This window comes from Sinohyriopsis cumingii, chromosome 16 (genome assembly GCF_028554795.1).
Source record: "Sinohyriopsis cumingii isolate HCF-2022 chromosome 16, ASM2855479v2, whole genome shotgun sequence".
Lineage (NCBI taxonomy): Eukaryota > Metazoa > Mollusca > Bivalvia > Unionida > Unionidae > Sinohyriopsis > Sinohyriopsis cumingii.
In genome coordinates, this window is record NC_142976.1 from 11,608,024 (window position 1) to 11,634,743 (window position 26,720).

Sequence of the window (26,720 nt, forward strand, 5' to 3'; positions counted from 1 at the left end):
ATTTCTAACCTGATTATTGCCAGGGGGTCCCTAACACAGTCAACTTGTTGGTGTTTCAAACCAAACGAAGCTGTATATATGAATAAACAGACAGACTGATCTCTGTCCTTTTCTGGTTTCTAGAATAGTCCGTTTCAGTAAAAACTAATGTCTGCGTCTAATATTTGCAATGTCGATTTCTAATGTTTCTAAAACAAGTTGAACAAATAAAAAGAAGGAACTCTTGTATATAAGTGTTCAAAGAGACGTTGCTCCAAAATTTTAGGAATTATTGAGATTGTCAAAGACGGTAAACTTTATCAAATCTGTTGCTTCAAAACAAAACTAAGCCCACGCAAATATGGCGACCGTGTTACAAAAAAAAAACTCGCGTCTGATTCTGAACGCCAACACGGGAGGATGCGCGAATACTATATGTATCTTCTTTGGCGTTCACGCTTATGTATTTTAGATGCAGTAAAATGAACTTGCATAAATTCGTTTTGAAGTTTATTCATACAGTAAAGTTAAAAATGTTAGAAATCGTAATAGAGGGTGTATGTAGTAAAGAGTCGGGGAAAAGAATTTGCTTGATGCCGCTTATGAATACGTCTCGACCAGTTGTTCACCCTTTGAGTTTCGAAGATGACCATGTAATCACTAACTAGTTTGTCTGACTGGGTCAATTTGTGCTTATAACCCTCTGTGTCACAACTGACGGGAGATACTGCTTGGATTAGCTTCATCAACAGAGGACGTATTTGTAAGTTTTAAGTTGCTCGCGCTTCTGCACTGCCTACGCAGCTCTACTCCGTTCAAAGTCTGCAGCCCCAGTATGGACGAGACTGTGCCGGGTGGAGTGATCCTGTGCGAGATGTTCCCAAAATTCCTGGTCAGTGTTGAAGTTAGTCCTTCACCTCGCCATGGAATATCCTCATTGTAGTTGCATTCCGATAAATTAGCTCCGAAATCTACATTAGCACTGATTGACGATTTGGGGGATAATCTCACCTATTCTTGAAAATGCGAGATCCCATACATGCACTCTCTTGTTCGCACACATCTGTATACATTTAGACAATTGACGAAAACATGCAATCATAGAATTGCTTTATCATCACGATGAATTTCTATGGGCAACTATAATTTGCCATGATTTTTCAAAGGCCCCCTCGACTGATTGTGTCAACCGCTTTTGAAAGGTAGACGAATGTCGCACACATGTTAGAGAGTTCTGTTCCTGATATTTTTACTGGAGTTAACGAGCTGCAAATACCATGTCTGTAGCCGCACTGACTCTCTGGCAGGATCGATGTGATGCACAAGAAAATGTATATATAATTTGATATCTCTTGTATGGCATTCTTAATACGTTGTATAAAATCTTACAAAAATAAATTTTTATCACCTAAATCTTGAGCAATCCAAATATAGCCATATTTATATAAAATATCAAATGTTCATTAATTTTACTTGCCTCGTTGTTCTAATAACTTCGACCAGCCCTTCTAAGACGATATAACACTGCTGAATATTGCACCTTATTCATTCTAGTTAATTCACACATTTTATTGCATACAAAGAAAAGCTGATATCGTCCATATTCAGTTTGAAGCATTATAGACTGGTGTATTTTGTTGTCATTTCAATATCTTTCTGAAGAAGCGAATTCAAAGGGACTCATTTTCAGGTACGTACTCCTATTTGCATATTTCTGCTCCAAAGATCGAGATTGGTGTTACCGTGGCGTGAAACAGTTTAAAAGAATATACCACGCAAAATGCAAGTAATTTTCGTATTGTTGATTAAATGAACTGTTTTCATCACATTTCGTCAGACATGGTTCTGTGGACCGCATGGAATAATAGCCTAAAGGATAAAAAAAAACCTAAAATATATGTGCTTATTTAGTCAAAGTATGCGTCCTCGACACAAACTTCTGCCATAGCATAAAACTGTCACAAACTCACATATAATTATGATTTCTTAAGGATGCGACTAACCATGAGTTACCACAACAATGTTTGGCACCAGGCACTAACCTAAACAATGAGTCGAAAGCATTATCCTCCCATTTACACAACCTGGCTATTTAGATAACCCTAACAACTGCAAGATAATATTATCCCCTTCAAGCAATGGCTCAGTAATATTTAAATAAAAACGGAGATCGTTTTTATCTTTTTTCCAAAGCTTTTGACTATCGGTCACGTAAAATTTATGTCTTTCTTAGTCAGCAAAGGTACCAGCAGAAAGCTTTTAAAGTTTTAGATTCGAGGTACAAAAATCTACGTTCATGTGTACAGATGAAGGGATAATATACAAAATTCTTCACCTGTAATATTTACACCAGACAAGGCTGCGTATTAAGCCACTTCTGTCCATTCTGTTTTATAAATAATTTAGTGTCAGTCCTCAGACAAAATCATAATGGTATCTTTATTACACAAGAAATATATGTTATTATTGCGCCGTTGTATGCTGCTGTGCTGATACAGTCAGTTCTTTACAAAGGCTAATTAATATTGTGGAGACATTTTGTGAAAACAGTGGAATGTGTGTTAATTTAGATAAAACTAAAATTATTGTATTCAGAAACGGTGGATTTCTAATGAGTAACGAAAAGTAGTATTATAGGTGTAAACAAATGCAAACCGTATCTGGGTATAAATTCTTGTGATTATATTTCACCCCTAAACATTATCTGGACGAAAGCGAAGCAAGAATTCGCAATTCAAGCAACAAGTCCCTACATACAATGAGTATTATTAAAAAAACCTTTGGGCAAATTTTCCGTGACAGAAGCTTTCAAACTATTTTATAGTATGACCACACCTATATTATTAACAAACACTGCTGAAATTTGGGGGTGGGTGTATTCATATTCACATACAATGGAAAAAGTACATGATATATTCTGCACTATATATATATATATATATATATATATATATATATATATATATATATAATTCTAGTTTAGTTTCATCTTCTGTATTATTCAAATTTTTCTTTCGTTTTTCACCTCATTGTGTTAAATCTATTTGTAATTTGGCTTTCTAAACCATTGCAATAACCGTAGTATTATGGGAATATGGCCTTCATTACCAATAAAATATTGTCATTGTCACTGCCAGACACGGTTTAGAAATGGGCAAATTCATTTTCGGGGTTACAGACAAATGCATGCGTTGATGAAAAAGATACAGTGTCCAGAGAACTATCATTGTGATATCATCTTTCACTCTGTTGCAAAAGACATCCATTTTTGAAAAACGATAATTTTGGTTTCATCTGGATTGACTTGCAAGCCTGATTTTTCCAAAATATCTTAAACCTTCCGCTGTGACTGCAGGTATCAGACCGTGTCTGTGCAATCTGCTGCATCGTCAGCATAAAGTAAATCGTATTTTTACGAAATATCCTCGTAGCAAATATACCACGCCTTCATTTGGTTCGGACATCAGGTTATTCACGAATAAACTAAAGATTATGTAACTCAAAATACACACCTGTCACTCTCCATGTTGCATTCAAAGAAAGAAGTATATTCGGACACATGAGAAAAAAGATCAAAATTATTCATTGGTGCAAGAATATGTATTAAGTTGCCGCCAATTTTTTTCTTTCATATCAGACTCCGTAAGATTTTCGCATGACTAATCGTGTGAAAGGCTGGTATAAAGTCTACGATGAGCGGCATAATATACCGCCTAATTTATACCTGAACTACCTCTTGAAGAATAAAGTATTATTGTTTGGGGAATAACCCTTCCGAAATCCTGCCTGAGCGTTGTTCATTAATTTTCTTCACCAGATATGGACACTATTGCATACAAAACCCCAGTGTAAATTTTTATTCAAAACATGAATTAGTGATATCAGTCTATAGTGTTTGGATCATTACTAGAGTCCTTCTGTTGGGACACGTAGTGTTCTCGCAAAAAAATCATATCACAGAAGGAGGATGAAACGTTTGTGTGGGATTGTCTGAAATGTGTGTGTGTGTGTGTGTGTGTGTGTGTGTGTTAGAAGAGAGAGAGAGAGAGAGAGAGAGAGAGAGAGGAAGAGAGCTTTGTCAAGTTCTTAAGTTCTTGTGGTAACTCGGCATGGTTAGTCGCATCCTTAAGAAATCAAAATTAAATGTGAGTCTGTGACAGTTTTATGCTAGGACAGAATTTTTTGTCGAGGACGCACACTGGGTTGAAATGTCCGATGAGTTGAATTGCACAATACACATAAGTAGTGATGGGGGATGGTTTAGCGTCAAGGGGTTTAATGTTAAAAATGGGGTATATCGAGATTGGCGTCAATAGGAATTTAACATGGGAAATTTTTAACATGGAGTGAACGGTATATCGAGATTGGCATCAATGGGGATTTAACATGGAACAATTTTAACATGCAGTGAATGGTATATCCAAACTGCCGTCAGCGGGAAATAAAGAGCTAGAACGATTGGCGGGACGGGACATAGAAATGGACATACATACATACATACATACATACATACATACATACATACATACATTAATGAAATATCAATCTATCACACATAAAATAAAAAATCGACCAAACAAATTTTTAGGCAAGAGAGCAAACCTTGATGTGAAATTTCATTCTTACTTCTAAAAGTGAATAGACCAGAAGAAACGTGAGTGTCTCCTGGTCTTGAATTGTTATAATAAGGATGGTTTGTGTTGTTTTTATTCACACTGCATGAATATGTGCTCTTTTACCTCTCTCTATCCCTCTGGGTCATTTTTAGTTAGAATTGGAAGGGATGTTTTTCCTTCATGCACGCACTTTAAGCATGCAAGTGGTCAAAAAATAGTCTGTTCATCCAGCATTTTGTGTCTTGATGTTTTATAAAATCACACACTGACGCCATATAATAACGGGCTAAATGGGTTTTGGAGTGTACGCGTGGGTGTGGGTGTTTGGTAGAGTTGGTCATTGTAGGTGAGGGCTTAGGTGCTTTAAAAAAACATTTTCTTCTTCTGTGTTGATAGTATATAACGGGTTATTTTCTTCACTGTGTTGATAGTACATTATGTTTTATTCTTCTTTCCTCTGTGTTGATAGTGTATATTGGGTTACTTTTTCCTCTTCCCTCTGTGTGGATCGTAGATATGAGGTTTGTTTTTACTTCTCACCTTTGTGGATAGTAGATATGGGATTTGTTTGTTTTTTTTCCTCTTCCCCTGTGTAGAAAGTATATTTGGGGTTTGTTTTCCTTTCCTTCTGTGTTGATATTATATTTGGGATTTATTTTGTTTTTCCTTCCCGTGTGCGTATAGTATATTTGGGGTTAATTTTTTTCCTTCTTCTTCACTCTGTGTGGATAGTAGATTTGGGGTTTGTTTCTTCCTCTTCCCCTATGTGGATAGTATATTTGGGGTTTGTTTTCCCTCCCTTCTGTGCGGATAGCAGATTTTGGGTTTGTTTTCTTTTCTTCTTCCCTCTGTGTGGATATTAGATATGGGGTTTGTTTTTACTTCTCACCTCTGTGTGGATAGTAGATATTGTATTTATTTTTGTTTTCCCTCTTACCCTGTGTAGATAGTATGTATAATTGGGGTTTGTTTTCCCTCCCTTCTGTGTTGATATTTTATTTGGGGTTTGTATTTTTCCTCTTCCCCTGTGTAGATTGTATTTTTGGAGTTTGTTTTCCTTCCCTTCTGTGTTGATATTATATTTTTTCGGTTTCTTTTTTCTCCTTCTCGTGTGTGGATAGTATATTTTGGGTTTATATTTTTCTTCTTCCATCTCTGTGGATAGTAAATATGGGGTTTGTTTTTTCCTCTTCCCCTGTGTAGATAATATATTTGGGTTTTTTCCCTCCCTTCTGTGGGGATAGTAGATTTTAGTTTTTTATTTCTTCTTCCCTTTGTGTGGATAGTAGATATGGTTTTTTTTTCTTTCTTCCCGTGTGTGGATAGTATATTTGGGATTTGTTTTTTCTCCTTCCCCTGTGCGGATAATATATTTTGGGTTTGTTTTTTGCTCCTTCCTGTGTGTGGATAGTAGATAATGGTTGGGTTTTTTTTCCTCTACTTGTGTGTGGATATTATATCTGGCGTTTGTTTTTTCTCCTTCTCTTGTGTGGATAGAAGATTTGGGGTTTATTTTTTACTCTTCCCGTGTGCGAATAGTATATTTGGGGTTTGTGGATAGCATATAATAGTTTTTGTTCTTCGTTTCTGGGTGGATAGTAAATAATATGTGAAGTTAGTGTAAGGGATGTTTTCGTTCACGTACGTGCTCGACAAATTTAAAGTCAAGCGTTCGTCATTCGCGCCATTGTCTTTAAGCGTCTAATAAGACCCGAAAGCTCGGCAAAGACACCTATCTAAAACAACATCCAGCCTGAAATAATAATAATATGAACTCAAAGTCCAAAGACTATCAGGCCCAGCAGCACAAGGCTGCAAGTAAAACTTGACCTAGGAAATAAGACCCCAAATTAAGACATATAACGTGGTCTAGCTCCAAAGACCATCACGACCAGAGGCACAAGGCTGCAACATAAAAACACTTATAGAATACATCATTAAGACCCCAAACACTCATGCTAGCTAAAGTGGTCTCAAAAGCCCAAGACCATCAGGGCCCGCCACATAAGGTGGCAACATCAATAACCATCGCTGTCAACCTAGGTTTCTAACTCTAACTCTAACCGACTCTTAAAAAACAGCTATAGTTATAGTAAAAATTATGCAAGACGACATTTAGACCTCACATACCATGGAGTCTGAAAGCACTGATGACCTGTACCATGGAACCGCCTCCCATGCCATAAACCACTCCTCCTCTACCACGACCGGACACCAAATACGATACGTGCAGAGCACGGCCAAATTAGCAGTATAAGCGAGTGTGAGCTGGGTCCAATCCCACTCGTCGCAAACATAGCTACTGAAAACAATGAGAGTGTGTTGGGTCCAATCCCACTCAACACGGCCCTACACTCAGATCGTTAGGAACTTAATAGTACCTCGATCTGACGGCCTAATTAATAAGTGTTCTGTGAAAGATAAAAGCCTGTGGGATGTGGCTCTCCTTTCTTCCCCCAGGAGCAATTAAAAAGCCAGCTGTGCTGGCACAAACTAGTGATACATGCTCCGAGTGAGCGCACATCACTATAATTCAATTTCCATTCCATTCCATTCACGCCATCATTTATTCCGTTCAGGACAGAGACTTCAAACGGAGTACAGCGTACTTGCTTCAAAGAGACAAAGGGTCGAAGCAGAAAAGCGGGATAAACGTGCTCCCACGTGCAGCCAGTGACTTACCATAAAGAATAATAGAGTATAGCACCAGCCCTACATGGACAGTAGATTGCCGTGGACAGCATACTGCAGATTAAGTTGACCACCTCACAAAAAAGCAAGTACTTTACGTCCAATTATCAGTTGGAACAACAATAGCCTGAACTGGTGAAGCCACTTTGACAAACTTCAGAGGGAAACCAGACCAGGGGAGCTGGAGGAATAACTGACTGAAAAAAGAATTGGGTCGAGAGATAGCTACATGGCCGGGCCTGCGGAATTTCCTATGGTTGGACGGGAAGGCGTTGCTCCATGACAATGTGAGAACATCCACCGGGGAAACCCTGGGATAGAGCCGGCCCAGAAGTGTAGCTCAGATCTACCACCAAAGAACAAAGAAGATCCTGGCCAGATATGCGAGTGTGAAAATGCCCGATACACTACCAGTATTGCCTGAATGTAATGACATGCGGTTTCTACTTTGACTTGGAAACTGCTTTTGATTATATCTTTATCTATGATTCAAATTTGATTATTTCGATACCGCCATTACATTTTTACATTGGTTTAATTCAAATGCGTGCTATTAAATATTATTGAGTCATTTTGACTTAACTGATAGGTATTTTTTTCAGAGAATAGAAGTACATTTTGTACACAAAATTTTAAATTTTTTTAATGAATCATTATAAAATTTATTGACTTATTTGATTTGATTAATTGCACAGGTAGCTTACACATTATTGGTATTTTAGTATTGTCCATTAGAAATAACTGGACCAAATTTGGCGTTTCATGGCTCTGTGCGCTTGCGCCTTCTGCCGGGTCCCTTGCCTCCCTGCATCTCTCGACCCATCTAAATTCACAGGTGCTTGACGCGAGCTTGATGTTGAGAAAAAAAAATAATCTCAAGGAAAAAAGTCGTACAGAGTGACAAAAATATCTTAGATTACCCCCATGACCCGTTCTGACATAGGACTCTCTCTATCATACCATATAAAAGAGAAGGTACGTAACTTCCAAATACTTGGTTCCACCCATGACCTTCGATTTCATAATGAACACACATACATCAGATATCCGTTTCACGATGTAGACTATTTGTACCCAGGCAAAAGAAGGTAATACCATGATCGCATCGTGTTAAAAATCAGTTGAATCTGTTAAATTAATGAGAGTATACATTAAAGTATAACCTTTTGAGCTAATCATATTTCGCCGTTCACGTGTGTGCCCCATAGTGTACATGTTTTGAATATGAGAGTCGCTTGTATACGATGTTTGCAGTGAAGAAGACAGACAATGTCTAATTTTCCCATGGAACAGGATTCCTTAATTTTGAATCGAGTTAATGGTAAGTAAAAACCTACTTTTGCATATACCACTGTTCTGTAATTAAAGAACGGATGTATCGTACAGTCGCAAGCATGGTATATTTAGCTCTTTTCACCGGTTGTCACATGAGCACGGCGTTGTCCCGGCAGGCAAAATTTGCGAAAATCGCACGTTTCGGAGCCCGTAACTTCAGTTTGGTTCAACGAAGAAAAGTCAATGATGGCTTGATGAATAGAAACAGATTTCAGGAGTAAAAGAAGCCATAGCGTATGGTCGTATATTTTTAAAGACGGAAAGAGCAGAAGAAAATCGAGGGTCATGGGTGGAACCAAGTATTTGGAAGTTATGTACCTTCTCTATTATATAGTATCATAGGAGAGTCCTATCTCAGAACAGGTCATGAGAGTAACATAAAGTATTTTTTTTAATAATGTATGATATTTTTTCCTTCAGATTTTTTATTTTGTTTTCTCAACATCAACCTCGAGTCGAACACGTGTGTCTAAATTTTCAGGTGCCCCAAAGAGCGTGTTCACACGGAACCGGGTGATGTCATCAAAACTGTGTCTAATAACGACTAACGTCTCATTCTACTATGGTAGACAACTGATTTGCAGTAAACACAGACTGTTACATAATTTTTACACGAGTGCGTGTTGGGTCTATTCCCACTCGTGATAGCCTTACATACAGGTCGTATGTGACTTTATTGTCTTACGACCTGTTGGCGAAATTAAATATCCCTCTTTGAGGGAATAAATGCGTGGGGGATGTTGGACAATTCCTTCCCCCACGCTTAATTAAATAGTCCGCTTTGCGGACATTAACCAGACGTACATGCCCTGATGGGCGAACACGTCTATAATTTAAATAAACAAACAAACAAAATTCGCACCATTCAACATTGAATACAAAATGGTTTCGAACCACCTTTACAAAATGAAGAGGTTGGAGGATGTTATGGACAATTTAGGAATCATAGAAGAAATGCTAATGAAACTAGATGATTTTTTTTACAGTCCCCACAGAGTGAAGATGGAGATAAAGAATCTGAGAAAATCAAAGGATATGTTGAGGGAAATGATAAAGAAGAAAAAGAGGAAAAGGAGGAAGTAAAGGATAGAATAAGAATGAGGTAATGGAATGAAAAGATAGAAAAGGAAGAAGAAAATGAAAAGAGGAAGAAAGAGGAAGAGGAGGAAAAGGAAAAATAGGAGGAGGAAAAGAACGAGAAGAAGAAGACAAAAAGTGTAGGACAGAAAATAATAAGCTTGTGGAGGAAAAGTGGGAATTAGAAGAAAAAAGAAGAAAACCAATGGCCCTTTTGAGGGTCACTCATATGTCTCGAAAAGATATGCTCTCTTACCTACAATTTTTTAGTCAATTTTATATTTTATATGTGATATATTGATGTTCATCAATGTATGTATGTATGTATGTATGTATGTATGTGTGTATGCATGTGTGTGTGTGTGTTTGTGTGCGTGCGTGCGTGCGTGCATGCATGCATGCATGTATGTATGTATGTATGTATATATGTATGTCCAGTTATACGTCCCGTCCCGCCAAGCGTTCTAGCTTTTCTTCCGCTAACACCAATTTGGATATACCATTCACTCCATGTTAAAAATTTCCCATGTTGAATCCCATTGACGCTAATCTCGATATACCATTCACTCCATGTTAAAAATTTCCCATGTTAAATTCCCTTTGACGCTAATCTCGATATATTCCTTTTTAACATTAAACCCCATGACGCTAAACCGTCCCCCTTCACTACTCACATGCACGGACGGATGTTATCATCAACTAGTTCCTTCATTGCTTTCGGGAATCTCGGGAATAAAAAGTAAGTAAATAGTGCCCCATATTTAATATGCAGACATGATTTTTTTCTACGACGCATATGTTACACTAAGCTCTTGACCTACTTGTCTGATACTCGTACACATTGGCGTGGTCACTAAACAATATTCTTCGTGATCGTGGTGTTCCGCCTGCAAAGTAAAAATGAATGACAATCAGAAAAAGAAATATAAGATGGAGGTGGATGTTGTTGTTGTTGCAGGGTTTAACGCCATTTTTCAGCGCACGATAGGCTTTACATGGCGGCCAGTATTAATGGTGGAGGAAGAACCCAAGAAATCCCCAGAAAGAACCACCGACCCTCGAGAAGCTACTGGCAAGCTTTCTCATATACCCACATTGGCCGAATCCGAGACTCGAACCTACGCAGACAGAGGTGAGATGGCAGTAATCCGTAACGGAGAGTGCTTTAGACCACTCGGCCACTCGGGGCCCCCAAGATGGAGGTGGAGGAGAGAACATGTATCAGATCGTATTTGAGTTTCCATCAATAGAACAAGCGGCCGTTGGTTTTACGAGAGGAGATGATGTGGAAGAAGGGAAGAGACCAACGGAGAAACGATGAGTGTACTTCAATATATTGTCAGACTCCAAAGAGTTGCAGACCTGTCCAGATGATTTTGATTCGGACATGAAGATGCAAATAACATTCTTCAGACGTTTGATTACTCACACAACCCACCAATTCATTATACAAAAAGGCAACAAAGTAGGAAAGAAAGAAAAAGAAAGAAATATTCAATTAATGAATAAACAATGTATAATGCGTTTGTTAATCAATTGCTAGAGTATGTAACTGCTAAGAAACCAATACAAAAATGATTGATTTGTTTGGTGAGTAATTTATTTGTAATAAATCAGATCATGCATTAAACTATAAAATGCTTCATGTATATAAATATAAATATTATATTTGTTTATCACTTCATCACAGTTTTTGTATTAAACATTATCAAACGAGTAATTATTACACATTCCGTACGAATCCGTATAAAGACATGTGCAACGTATTTTAGTTCTCATTGCACGTAAAGCAAAACTGCGCATTTCTCACAACCACACGTTGACACATCGTATATTTTAACTGCATATACAAGAGAACACAGAATTAACTAAAACGCAAACCTCACCTTCACAAGTGGTGATCTTAGTTTCCTCAGATGATTGTAAATATCCTGTCTAAATGAAGAAGTTAAAAAACAAGCATTAGATTAATCATTTTTATCTTTTTCACCCCGACATCTGGTTAGGACGATATTTTGTTAAACATCAACTTTGAAAAATGATTTATTGATCAGAATTTTACATCAAACCTAAGATTTACTGGACGGGTCAGACTATGAAGACGGGAGCAAAAAACAACAAAAGCAACAAGGAAATAAGTAAATAAATAAAATTTTCCTCTATATATCATGGCGCAAAGCTAATTCCAATTGAATTTCACAGCTTGAGAAAGGTGATAAAAATATTCCACAAGTCTAACATGAAAGTAACATTGCTTGTATCAAGAGATAATGTCTAGCAATCTACACGTTTGGGGCTCATACTAATGTTCACAAATCTTTTTGTGTGTGTTGAATAATTGAAGAAATAAAAGTTATTAATTTTAACGACATCCAACATAAAAACATATACCCCAATATTTTATAAATGATGTAGATTTCCAGACCAGACTTAGTGGTGATAGCATTGAAGTAAGCAGTACCAGCCTTGTGTTTACAGCAATGCAGAATGAGGGGGTGATAAAGTATTCATTTGATATAAACTTGCATTCGGTTAAACTGACAGTGCTACTGACAGTCTTGTTAAGTTTACAAACTGAATCAACAACAATTTATTAAAGAAAGATATAAGATTTATGAAGAACAAGCTGATTAAAAATAACGAATGGTTATCCATTGTCATTTTAGAATGATTTAAAGAAATGGCAACATCTGACATAAATCGGAAACCATTCACACTGTAAAAGGATTACAAAACATTGCAAATTGTTAAAACAAAATTACTTGAAGTGGATGGATTTCCTGCTGACTTTCAGACGACACATGAAGATTTTTTAAGCATGAAATATTCTTCGGATGTTTTTACTGCTTTGAAAGACACACAAAGGATAGTATTTGCATCGATCCTGAGTTAAGGTGCTTGTACTCATATAAATTAATTGCAAAACTAAATCAAACAGGGCGAAAGAAAGAAAAAGAAATGACCTGGATTGAAAGAAGGGTCAACTGAACACTACACTACAAAGCAAGAAATTTTGTCCTGCAAACAAGTTTATGTTAACTAGTGAAAAAGTAAAGACGAAAAAAATGAGTGATATTCACGACACCTTTAAGAAAGTCTTCAGATATCGTAAGGTAAAGTATTTTACATTTCATTTGTGTATGGTTTCTTGGAGAAGGAACTCATTTAACAGTTTTCATCTTATTCTAATAAAAATCGTTTTGTAGTGGAAAGGTTTAACATAACCTTAAAGACTTGCGTGTAGAAGTATTTGACTCAAAATAATGCAGAAAATGGGTTCTCTTTTGATCCAGTCTAATTGGGAGATATACTAGTACTCGTTTGATCCAGTCTAATTGGGAGATATACTAACACTCGTTTGATCCAGTCTAATTGGGTGATATACTAATACTCGTCACGGATAATTAAACATGACTTCCTTTGAAGCAAGCTAATAAGAAAACGGGTCAAATTTATGGACCAATATATTTGGTCACTTAAAAACTGAATTTTTGCAACTAATTTTTATAACGGTGAAATGATTCCAATTTGAAATAGAAGACGATCTTTGCTGTCAGCTATCTGCCTAACTTTTGCAAGAAGTAATTTTAGATTATCACATAGTTTAGAACTGGAAAATTTGAAGAGAGAGGATACAGAAGCCATGGTTTACGAAAAAAGTTATCTCTTAGATGACGTGTACAAAGTTAAACAAGATTTTTAAAACAAAGGGAATGAATCCGAAAAGGTACGTACTGGTAAAGTGAAAATCATATGATGAGTTTGAGGACACAATTGTTTTAGGAAGTGTTATGTATATCAATATTTTTTTTGACTTCTAGTACATTATTTTGTCTAACTTTGTTATTTTTATTCATGACTGTAAATTGTATTTATTTTCTATAGCTGTATTTGGTGTACATACAAGTCGGTCAGGCGGTATCTTAGAAGAATTAAATTAATTCTATTGTATGGGTTCGGTCACATAAGTAAAATTAAAACAATAAATTCGGATCCAAAATTAAGTAGTGGAACAGCATATCTTTGTCCACCGATTCAGTTTAATACAATAAATTGGTTAACAAACTTTAACCAAGTTAATTAGCATAGTAGGTAAAATACTATACTGAAGCCATTAACTACAATTTAAAATCAGATAGTCATGACTTTATAAAAGGAGGTCAGTGCGACATAAAATTTTGTCAGAATCAACTAAACTGATTAGCGTGGGTAGCGACATATGACTGCGGGTAGTCGTGGTAACTCATTTGGAAGAGCTTCCGAATCGTAATCCAAAGGTAGCTGGTTCTATACCTGCTTCCGCAAGCCATGACGAACTGTCTCTGTGTGTCCTTGACAAACGCACTTAGCTCTCATTTTCTCGGCATGATGTAGGCAATAATGTTTTAAAAATGACGTTAATAACATGAAAACAAACCAGTTGTGGGATTTCGTTTTTGCACTTTGAAACATACAATAGTATTCTAACTTGTCAAATCAGTGTACATATTTAATGTTTATTTTCTGATGGAGAACTTTTCTATAGGGTCGATAAACTTTGAACTTTAGAAACTTACCCATATCGGGTATTATATCTCTATATCAACAGTCTTTTGTTTTATGTCATTTTTCTTCTGGTGTAATACATGCAACCAGGCATTATTTGAGGATATGTTTCTGTCCGTGACGTCTGTATATCAGCTGTTTACCCCCGAACATAGTATAGCTGAGCTCTGAGAAGGGTTTACTGTTCATACCTCACTTACTGCAGATTACAAGCATAGATCAGACTGGTCAAGAGAAAAAAAGGGTTTTTGTTCTTAAAAAATGGGGTTAAATTTCGGGAAAATTCAGGGTTGCTTTTGTCTTTTTTTTTTTTTAATAGGACCATGTTGGGGTTGGGGCTGGTGGAGTCTAAAATCGTGTTTATCGTGTGACACTACGTGTTATGGTGTGTATGCAGATGTGATATTGTTGCTTGGCTTTCGCGACACTTGTGACGTGTCCTTTTTGCTGTAACATGCTAAGGAAATGGGAGCTAATTGCCTTTCCCAAGGACACAGTGAGGCAGTCGACCTTGGCCTGGACGGGGTAATTAAACCAAGGACACAGTGCGGCAGTCGACCTGGGCCTGGACGGGGTAATTAAACCAAGGACACAGTGAGGCAGTCGACCTTAGCCTGGACGGGGTAATTAAACCAGCTCATTTGGAATGTTAGATTAATTTTTTTTATTACATCCGCTTAAAAAGCACATCCAACGCAACGTATGTAATGCAGTTTTCAAAATATGACCTAACTATAATTATATCGTCTAGCTTTTGTCTTTAGGACACAAACATCGAATAATTTTATTCCAGTTTGAGGGGACGGAGGTGGCAGGGTGGGGTGTTTTAATTCATATACCAGTTGTTGTTGTTTTTTTTAAATATAATATTTCTCTGTTCGGTTTTCATAATTTGATGATAATTCCAGTAAACTGATCGCACAAATCGGTCTGATGTTTGACGGCACCGGAACACAAGTACGTTATTTAGCGCAGCGGCAATTTAAGTAAAGTGCCTTGCCTAAGAAATGCCACAGTAGCAGACCGGAGTTGATTCGATGTTAAGATTCCAACCACTGTGGCTTCTTTTCGTTGCATTCATTTACATATTAAGAAGACACTGACCTGCATCAAAATTCGATGAAAGAAGAACTGAATGAAACTGGAAATGGTCATTGTCATAATTTCTTCACGTCAGTGTAAATAGATTTTGAAGCGTGCACAAAAAAATATTTAAATAAAAATGTTATTATGCAATTCCCAGTTCTTACCCTTCTAAGTTCATCTGTGTGTTTGAATCATGCGCAAAAACAGAAACACGGAGATAAGAATGTCTATACTCAAAATATCTAACATGACGTGAAAAAGGTGACATTTTTATCGGATGAAAGCATTTGATGGTACGCAGAAATAAGAAAGTCATTAGGTCGATCAATAAATCAATCAAACAAGCATCCGACTAACCAATCAGCGAGTCGACCAACTAATGAATCATTTGAACCTGCTTCATTCTTCAGAGGGATATATATGTATTTTTCGTTGGTAATCAGTTTACCTAATTATCCAGATATGGTCTTTAAAATTCCACTCTCAGAAACACTATTATTCTTTTAATCTCAACGACTTTTAACTTTTACTTGTCACAAAGCAGAGAACGTAACAAATAACATTTCCATCATTCACGTCATTCATATCTCTTTAGGGGTTGTTGAACTTCACTCGTAATCTAATCGTGCGCACACACATACCGTGAAGTAGAACATTTACTGTATAAATGATGTAGATGAGTGTGTTCTATTTTGTTCTCATTTCCCCGGGGGGGGGGGGGGGGGCTAATAGCAATTTAATCAAGATTTTTAACATAATTAAGCTTAGGACACACTTATGCAAAGGCTGTGGTGTTCAAATTCAAAAATAAATACATCATGCTCCTTTCACATAGCTTTGTAGGTTTCCAGATTTCCTGGGATAAATCTGTTTAGGGTACATGAATCGTCATAATTTCTATTTGGGTCAGATTACGCAAGGCTGTATCTCCATCAACGTTTACGAATGGTACTAAATACGTTACCTCTCCAGAGGCGGTGAATACTCCATACCAAACTGATTCAGATGTTACTCCTTCAAATAAGTCCTTAAGAAGTAAACAAGTCCCATTTTCGAAGGTATCCATGAAGTTAGAGCCGGGATAAGGACTCTCCAAAATGTGGGTTTTCGTCCCTTGGTTGCAGACGCAAATGTCGTCTGTTTCGCAGGATGAATATATCCATGCCAATAATATCAAAATGTGCTCAAGTTTGACTTTTATGTGAAGCTTCATACTTATTGTCGTTCCTGTCTGTAAATTAAACATAAAAATGATAACTAACAAAATCAAACAAGCAAATATTAGCAGACAACCATACTTTTCCACTTTTGAAAGATCTTGTCAGGTTTGAGTTTATTGTAGAAACCTTTGCATCAGGCCACGTAGTCACTACACTATATGACAAGACATAAACACAGTCTCAGATCATCAGACTTAGAAACCATACTGTCGGGTTCATTGACAACTACATATTCATAAATATTTTGACTACTCAAACTTTTGCACTAAGCATGGCAAATATTAACATAAAAATTGTGAGTTTAGCCAATATTCACTGTAAAAATGTGTATAAAATGTTTTACATTTTCGTTGGAGTTCTGTGCTAACTGTAATTCATTGGCTATGGAAGTATTTTCGAATTTTTAACGGCGAGTAAAAAACGAAAGTTGACAAAAATAATACGAAATTATTATATTGTGCCTTATTCCTTGATGTTGACAGAAATTATGACGAAGTAGGTGATCAAGTTTGGAAAGGCCGAAAATGCGATATTATAATGCTTTCGTTCAATCAGGACGTGTCATCGTTGTGAGAAAATCGTGATTTACATGAAAAAAGCCACAAGATATCACAGTGGGAAATAAAACAAGCTGTGCCTAATGAATAGAAAAACTTGTAAGTTTTCTCATTGTTTGATGATATGTAGTCATCAGCAATTCAAACATGTTGAAATTATATGAAAATAACAAAAGCGATTACTTAACCTGTAAAGTCAGCTCATCGGAATTTCCGCAAATGTCACACTGATATCGGTCGTTATCAAGGCTTGTAACAGATAAGAACAGAAATAGGCCAGTTCCCAAGCTTGTGTGTCCTCAACCTTGATTAACGTTTTCTGTGTCATCCCTCATGGGAAATGAGATTTCTTTACAAAATTAAAAGATCTTGAGATGAAAATATACTTTTGTGAATGCGAAATTCCCTGGAACGATAAAAAAATTTAACATCGATTCTCGCACCTGTGCATGCTGAACATAAATACTTTAGATGTCAAATACATATAAAACTTACCTAAATTCTACACGTGTATCTTCACGTGAATAAGTTTCCTGCTGTTTTGTATTTAAAATTGTCTTTTACTCCAAGGACATGTAAACTTAAGATATGGATTTGTGTCGATCCTGCATCAGCCATCCACTGTTCTTTAATATGAGCTATTATTAACTTCTTCTCACAAACCGTCTTTTCTTATTTTGTCTCTGAGAATTCTGATTAAAACAGAATTAATGAGAATTCTGATTAAGACACGATTAATGAGAATTCTGATTAAGACACAATTAATGAGAATTTTGATTAAAACAGTTAATGAGAATTCTGATTAAGACACAATTAATGAGAATTCTGATTAAGACACAATTAATGAGAATTCTGATTAAGACACAATTAATGAGAATTCTGATTAAGACACAATGTTTGTCTTTATATATGTATGCCTATAGTCAGATAAAAATAAAAACCTTTTAGCGACTTTTTTCAAATATAAAAGTCGATTCGTTTTTATGAATTCTATTGAAAATAATTAAGCATTGAACCCAGTCCATCATAGCTACTGAAAATATAATAAAAATACTCTAAAAGAAGGAAGAAATCACATTAGTTGCGTTATACTAACTCCGAAAGCATCCCAGATTTAATGGCCTTGAAAACATGTACTAATGATGCATAACATTTTTCATGTCTGGACCTATACACCCTCTCCCAGCCCCCTTCCTCACAGAAACAAACGACAAGCAGCAGCATAAAAAAAACAAAAAAAAAAACAAAAAAAAACAACAAAAAAAACCCGCAACAACTGCAGGAATTTTCAAACCGCCAAAACCATTGTGCTGCATATGAATATAAACACCGTCCCACTGCGGACTATTGCCCAGAGACTTTTTGTGTATTCTTGTTTCTAAAAAAATGGGAGTGGTTCTACATATCAATGTAAAAATAGCACCAATATATTTTAATGTCCTGGAACTTGAGAATATTTTTGTTTGGTCCTTGTGCAACTCAGTATCCTTCTAATCTTAACTCCATCAACACCGAAGGAAGGTGGATGACCATGTTTAGTATGATGATTAAGGAGAGAGGTTATGAAAATAAAGGTTTCTCATACCAAATGCTATCCTTAGTAGAAACAACTATCACATTCTCATATGTAATCCGTATTCTTCCCTGTAACCAGAACTCTATCAACACCAAATTAAAGGAAGAAGACCATATCTGGCTGGATGTTTATAAGGATTAGTAGATGACGAGGAAAGTTCAAAGTTTCGAATGCAGACCTGAGGATGGGGTGGTCTGTGTGTGTGTGTGTGAAAATGATCTCATATAGGTATACGTAATGGCTTCTATCTACTTCCTTTTTTTATCGAAACCAACGCACTACGTGTATTTATTGATTTATTTATATTGCATTTATTTGGTCCTACAGTCTCTCAATGTGGCTTTCTTTCTTTCCTGCATCATTCCCTTCTTTTTCCTTGATCCTGTTTTGTTTAGTGCCGGTCGGGGGATAGAATGCCCCCCCCCCCACCTCTCTCTCTCTCTCTCTCTCTCTCTCTCTCTCTCACACACACACACACACATACACACACACAGACCGCGTCTCTATGTGCCTTATTTGTGGACACCTCGCAATCACGTCCGAACACATATAACTGGTTAGAGCCTTAGAGATGTCTCTGACTGTTTCGAATACTAAAAGCTTTTATGAGTGTTATTCCCCATAGCAGCAGGAAGGGCGAACAGACCACTTGGTTGAAATATAATTTGCTTAAAACAAAGCATCATACGAAAAAAGCAGGAAGGGCGAACATACCACATGGTTGAAATATAATTTACTTAAAACAAAACATCATACGAAAAAAAGTATGTACTTTGTTTACAAATATGAGGTCGCGCCCTTCCTGCTGCTATTAATTTATCCAAATATTTTATCAAGTCCGATTCGATATCGTGTTCTGGGATCATGTAAATTTATTGTTATAAATCCATGCAGAGTAGCTTGCGCTCGTGAAAAAAAAGTTTTTAAATTTATTTATATCCATGTCACCGCCACACCAAGTTTGATGAATATTTCGCAACGTATGTGTATCAACTCCATTAAACACAACTAAAATATTACAGTTGTCTCTGATTACTTTTGGTATTTGTACATATCGTTGAGTAACATAAATCACATCTGTGTTTTTATGCCTACCTCGAGAAAAAATTCTAGCTGGATTTGATTGTTTATCAAGCATCACATCATCATATACAACCAAATTATTAATAAATCCATCAATAGAATCAACAGATGGTGCTTCATCAATATCGGTTATAAACTCGATAACATCGTTATCTTTGTCCAGTAATCTTGCGTTTTCATTAAAATCTTTAAACACATCATAACATTGTTGATCATCTACAGACGGGGCTACCAAATACAACTTATCCCATTTTAGCCATCTCATTATAAGATTAAGTAAGAACTGTGTCTTTCCACTTCCAGATGGTCCTATTATTATCATCCTAATCGAGTTCGGTAACGCAGGATGATGTTTGACAGGTTCTCGTTTTCGAGTTGCTGAGAAATCAATTATATCCATATTATATAAACATATGAATCTATATTGTTTACGCTGTAGAACTAAAACCCCAACTAATGATCTATCCACGGTTACAACAAAAAATGCGACAATAGCATATGGTGGAAAATGTGCAGTATGTAACAGAAAAAAAGTTTTATTTTCTACCTAAGAAAGATGGTGGTGATATTACTAAATTAATGTTAAAGTTTCCAGGCACTCCCTGGGCTAAATACTCTGGAGAAAAACATCTACCAGGATATAATTATTGCGGTCCTGGTACTCGACTTGATATCAGGCTTGATAATCAGGATCAACCAAAACCAGGCGAGGAACCAATAAACGCTGTTGATAAAGCGTATCATGTTCATGATGTAGCTTATAAAAGCAAAAACCTACAAGACAGACATATTGCAGATGTGAAGTTGATTCATTCCTTAAATTTCGTAAAAAATAAAAATATAAGAGAATCATTAGCTAATTGGTTAGTAAGATCCACGATGAAAGGTACATTAGCGCTAGGTGCTGGTAATGTATAAATGGAATCGATTTATTATTCCCCAATTGGATACTGGAGGGGTAAAGCAGCAATTAGTAAACTTGCTGATGCAGCAAAAGTCAAGTACTCTACAGCCGCAAAATGGTTATCCAAACAAGCAATATGGCAAATTTATCTACCGCCACCTAAGCAAATTCGATTTGCACATTTCGATGTTAGTGTTCCTAATGAAGTTCATCAGGCTGATATATTATTTTTACCACATGATACCGTTAAAATTGGTCGACGTCAAATAACATACAAATACGCGCTAACTGTTGTTGCTGTTGCAAGTAGATATAAAGATGCAGAACCATTATCAGCAAAGACATCATCTGAAGTAGCCGATGCGTTTGAAAGAATTTATCAACGAGGTGGTCTACGATGGCCACAACTATTACAGGTTGATCCTGGTAAAGAATTTCTTGGTCCAGTATCATCGTTGATGAAACAACACAATGTCAAAATACGACGAGGACATACTGCAATTCATCGTGATCAGGCAATTGTTGAACGATTTAATCGAACACTCGCTGAGCGGTTATTTGGATATCACTACGCGAAGGAATTTATTCAGGATACGAGATCTCGCGAATGGGTGGCAAGATTACAAAATGTGATAACTGCATTAAATAATGAGATTACTCGAACAACCAATATGAAACCTATTCATGCAATTACAAAAGCGCATATACCTACACAACGACGTGATTTTTCAACACAGCCAGTATTAGGTAATACCACTGTCAGGTATTTATATGAACCGGGTGAACTTGAAGGCGGTAAAAAAAGAGCGACTGATCCTATTTGGAGTATTACGACGCACAAGATATCCACCGTAACAAGATCCACTGGTAGACCAGCAATCTACAGACTGGATTCAACTGCTCCTCAACGTGGATTTATACGTGAACAATTACAAATAATTCCCGATGACACACAATTACCACCCAAATCACTTAACTAGCACTGGTGCCAGCACCCTGACGTCGATTACACTCAAGACAGGTCAACATAGTATTTTCTTGTGTATGACCAAGATTGTTATTTTTTCTATCTACGGTAAATTGTCTTGGATTATTTTTCAGATACCGCCATAACATTATACAATTACAACTTGCACAATGATTATTCTGTTGTTGTTTCAGTGCATTAATAAATTCAACATCAAGATCAAAATCGCGTTGTTTTTTGTCACTTTGTTTATGACCAGCCAATTTTTTCTTATTATATCATTATCGAGGTCATCATTGATCACTGACGAGTCCATGACGATTCTCCGCAGTTGAGATATTTTTCTAACTCGAGATACTGCAAGATAAGCTAAGTTCGACCATTCGATACGATCATCAACGATCCAAACAACTGTATCAGTAATAGTTAATCCCTGAGATGAATGAATCGTCATCGCGTATCCAAGCGTCCACAGGGATTTATCAGCACGTAGAGCATCTTCAACAACATCGACATCAACTGCAACAATATCATTCAACACAAGATTCTGTTTCCCCTGTTCTGGTATATCAACGTCAATATTTTGCCGTCGCGTATCGTCTGGTCGATAACATAACGGAACTGGCAACGTTGGAAATTTCTCTCGTTGTAACTGAAACAACTCCCGTTGAAGTGTATCACGAACTATCTTTCTACTTGCAACTATCAAATCGTTTGGTCTCCACATTTGTAGAAAGTCGTTCATGGGTGTTTCTGAGATCACTTCACACATTACTTCACATTGAATTTTATTCGGTTGTAGTCTGATTAATTTTTTAAATTCTCTTAATTCTGCATCAAGTGCTATATGATCATCAGTTATTTCTTCATAGTAATCAACGAAATGTTTTAGCCAATCTTGTGGAGATGGTCCATCTATAGGTGGTGGTTGACCGTGATCGCCGCACATTATCACAGCAATATTTCTTGTTAATAACCAATCGAGAAATGTTTTTAATACTTCCAACGACACAGTACATATTTCATCCCAAACGATAATCCTCGGAATATATTTTTCTCCTATTCGAACAGGAGTCCATGCGTCACCCTTGTATCGAAAAAAGCTGTGATAAGTACATGATTGTACTCCTCGTTGTTTCATTTCTCGCGCGAGTCTGTGTGTAGGTGTTAGCACGATCATATCTGAATTCTGAAATACTTCGATCGCTCGAGTGGTTTTACCAGAACCTCTAGGTCCGTTTAGATAAACCGTTTTATTTCTGGTTATTGGATCGTATACTGATGGTGCAGAAGATATCTGATTATTTCTGCCTGATTTTATCAGGTAAATATCTTTAACTGTAACATCAGCGGATTCGGAATAATTATGTATATTTTCTTTTTTTATTCTCCACGAACCCCACGATGCACAAGTGTCTATATTCAATTTTTCTAACAGTTCTGAATATTTTTTATTGATATAAAACGAATCTGTAGCGACTCTGACAGCAAACTCAGAAACCTTATTTATCATCGATAATAAATTTATCGAAACGTACACTAACACTGATGATCTTAAATGAGTATATTGAGGTGACTCACCGTCCATATAGCTCACAATTGTACCTAGCTTATTTCCGTTTGGCAAGAAAGCTATTTCTCGACTTATAAACGTGTTTTTATTCGTTGTATCAGCGATTATGAAATCTAACTCAGCATCGTCCATGATCAATCTTGTACAATGTCGTTTATGATCATATGATCCTCCTTGGGTGAATTTGCCAATTATTTTTCTGCCAAGATCTTTTGCGATTTTATTCTCGTATTCTGTTTTATCGGGGTTTTCATCATCGGAATATTTCTTTTGTTGTGGTAACCAAACTTCGGTTTGTTTTCGATATGATATAATTGCTTTACTTACAATCAGCGATATTAATATCGCACAATCAAGCATATACCGTAATAGTACTATTGGTGCCCACATTTTTTCTGAAAAATGCCTACCGAACCAAACATAACAAATCGTATGAAGATTTTTAGCAAACTCGAATGATTCGACACAAGCAAATCCAGTCAGGTCAAAATCCGGTAATGGTCCATTTATCGATACTCGCGTCATTTCGTGTGTCGGATGACCGAATCTTTTAAAGTATACAGAACAATCTCCGTATCCGAGAAAACTTCCTGGATAACATGCAACCATATCAACTGAAATAACATCTTTATGATCGTATTTAGTATTCCATAGTCCACCGTACCCGTATTCGACACAACTCGATATTATATCATTGAGAAAATCAAATCTAGTTGGTTTCCACGAATTTTTCTTTCTAGCAAAATGAGCCGCAACTGACGGAACAGTAAAACAGTTACTTAATAGTTCGTCAGTATCATCAGTATATTGCAGCGCAAGATTTTTCATTTTCTCGTGGAGAAGATCTGTTCGATAAATAACACCATTCGGTCTTACAAATTGATTAGATTTACTTTTTTCTTCCATATCTGATTCGTCGTTTTCAGAACTTTGAAACAACCATACTGACACAGGATCGTTTTTACTTATTTCGTTAATAAAATCAAAATATCTCCGCGGTAAAATTTAACAGTTCGATCTCGTGGAAATATTGTTACTGCGCTAGTCCACACGTGCGCGTTATGATCAATGATTTTAATCGAAGCTCCTTTTGATTTATATTTTGATTCATATAAAATCTCTCCTGTTATCGTCGCTACGGTTATTGGGAATTTTAATTTTTTTCCTAACTCAGCGACATCTTTGATAGACGCTCCGGTATCTTTAACCATTTCTCCCCACTCTTTTATTATTTTACGTCTTTTATGTGTTAAACCGTTTCCACGAGTCGAAACGGTAAAATGTTCTGTTACTCGTTCAGCTACACAGTTTATTTTTGAAACTTTCATCGGCTTCAGATTATCAACGCTGGGTTTTTCATTTATCGGATAGATTCCATAAATAACTGCTGTTACAGTGTATGCTCGTTCATAATATGGTTTGTCAATACCGGTCAATAGACCTGGTTTGAAATCTTTACTTAGTACGACAATTTTTTTATTAGCATGAACAGGATGATATTTGTCACGGATAATCCAAACATCTGTTTCCGTTCGCACCACAAATTTTTTTCTGAAAAGATATTTGCGATTATCCAGGTATTTAACGATAATTGCTGCTCGCTTGTCGTTCATCATAGCGTCCATGATATCTTTGCTGGGTATAATCTTGAACGTTGACCAGACATAAGATGCACCATCTGCGTGAAATTCTTTCTTGGCGTCGTGAATTTTATTAATCAAACTTTTATTTTTCGGATCAACCAGATCTTGCATCGGTAGGTCAGGAGATATTCTGTCGAGATTAAATTTATCTGCTTTCCAAGGTTTTATTCGGGATAATCTATCGAATTCGTTCATATTATATTTCAAACAAATATTTAAATTAAAATATTATATCTACAATGTCTCGATGCAAATGGTTGATGATCGGTTCATTGACTCCTTGTAATAAATCCTGTAAAAAGAAATTATGCGCACAACACTTGTAAAGCGTTCATACAGGTTGTTTAGGCCAATACCGTGTCTGCGATGTGGTGTTGGAGTACGAGAAAAAAACACAGTTGTGCGCAAGTTGTGGTGGAAAAAATATCGCGAGCTTAAAAGATATTATGACAAAAAAATAATGACAGTAACAACGCTATAAAATCCGTGGAGGATTATCTAACTAAGTTTTCAGACAAATTATGATTTAAACAAATAATATTATTATATAAATGGAGCAAAATATGAGTGTTTCTTCGGAGTGATCAAAGATGGTCTTGTGATCGATGACATCAACGGCGTCAAAACCTACAATAATTTATCCAACCTTCAGGCTATTACACAAAGCGAAAACTCTGCACGGGGAGGGACCGGTAAGTTCGCAAAGATTCCTAGAGCGATCAAATCCCTCAACACAGAGACTGGTGGAGAGAGAAGTTTTCAATCAATGTGTTCTGCTGCGAAATATTTTGATGTTAACCAGCGTGCGGTAAAATAAGTCGCAGAAAATATAACCAAATCTATCTTCTCAAAAAGAATATAAACAAAATTATTTTCTATTATTGTTAAGTACAAACTGTCATCTTTAGCAAGTAATTACCTCTGATTATATTTTATTAACTATTTATTTAATTTTTTCTTTAAATTTCAGTGTATTCAAGGGAGATAATTCCGTTGAGTATATTCATGTAATGAAGTTACCTCTCTTTGACCATGTCACAGGCCCGCAGATGTATTTACGATAAAATACCAGACTTGTAAATACATTTTTGTTGTGTGTTAATTATCCTTGTTATGTCAGGCGAAAACCCGTAATATTGTATCATAAATTTCATAAATTGTTCTTTTTTATTTGTATTCTAAGTTAAAAATATAAATTTCAGTGTATTTAAGGGAGATAATTCCGTTGAGTATATTCATGTAATGAAGTTACTTCCCCTTGACCAAGACACTCGCAAAGCACTCTGTGTAAGCGGAAAGTTGTTGTACATAAATATAAATAATATTTTTTCTGTGTGTTTCTAAAGTCAGTTGAGAAACCGTTAATTCGACAAATTTCGATTTGTCGAGAGTGGCTTGCAGGAAGAATATCAGTTATGCTTGCAGGAATAATATCAGTTATGCTTGCAGGAAGAATGTCAGTTATGCATGCAGGAAGAATATCAGTTATCTTTCTTATATTTTCCGTATGCTTGCAGGAAGTATATGAGTTATCTCCCTTATATTTTCCGTTATTTTGTATCAATAACTATCATTATGGTACATGTGCTCTTTTTATTAACTACAAACAATATATTTTTAAGAAACAATATTTTTATTTTATTAAATTCGTTTGGTTTCGTGGTTCATCTGTAATTTCTTTCTGTGATAATAATTAATAAAACAAACAACAAGTAGCCAGAACGTTTCTGTAATTATTTTCGGGTACATATATTATCGAAAAAATACTAATTTTATAAATCTGACTTGTTAAACAGAAATACCTTTATATGATGTATTTCTGCTGAATTTATGTGTTTCGGAACGAAAATTCAGTTGTATTGTAGGAG

General features: G+C 36.2%; 1 protein-coding gene across 1 annotated transcript in view; it reads right to left on the reverse strand.

Moving 5' to 3' along the window:
• The window catches only part of LOC149779945 (uncharacterized), a 74,646-nt gene extending 57,307 nt beyond the window's left edge, over window positions 1–17,339 (reverse strand). The window contains exons 1-4 of the mRNA XM_089936300.1: window positions 17,295–17,339; window positions 16,294–16,560; window positions 11,585–11,633; window positions 10,520–10,585 (exon numbers count right to left, since the gene is read on the reverse strand). Of these exons, the coding sequence (XP_089792426.1) occupies window positions 10,520–10,585; window positions 11,585–11,633; window positions 16,294–16,542 (364 nt within the window). The 5' untranslated portion in view covers window positions 16,543–16,560; window positions 17,295–17,339. The remainder of the gene's footprint in view (window positions 1–10,519; window positions 10,586–11,584; window positions 11,634–16,293; window positions 16,561–17,294) is intronic.
• Window positions 17,340–26,720: the final 9,381 nt, after the last annotated feature.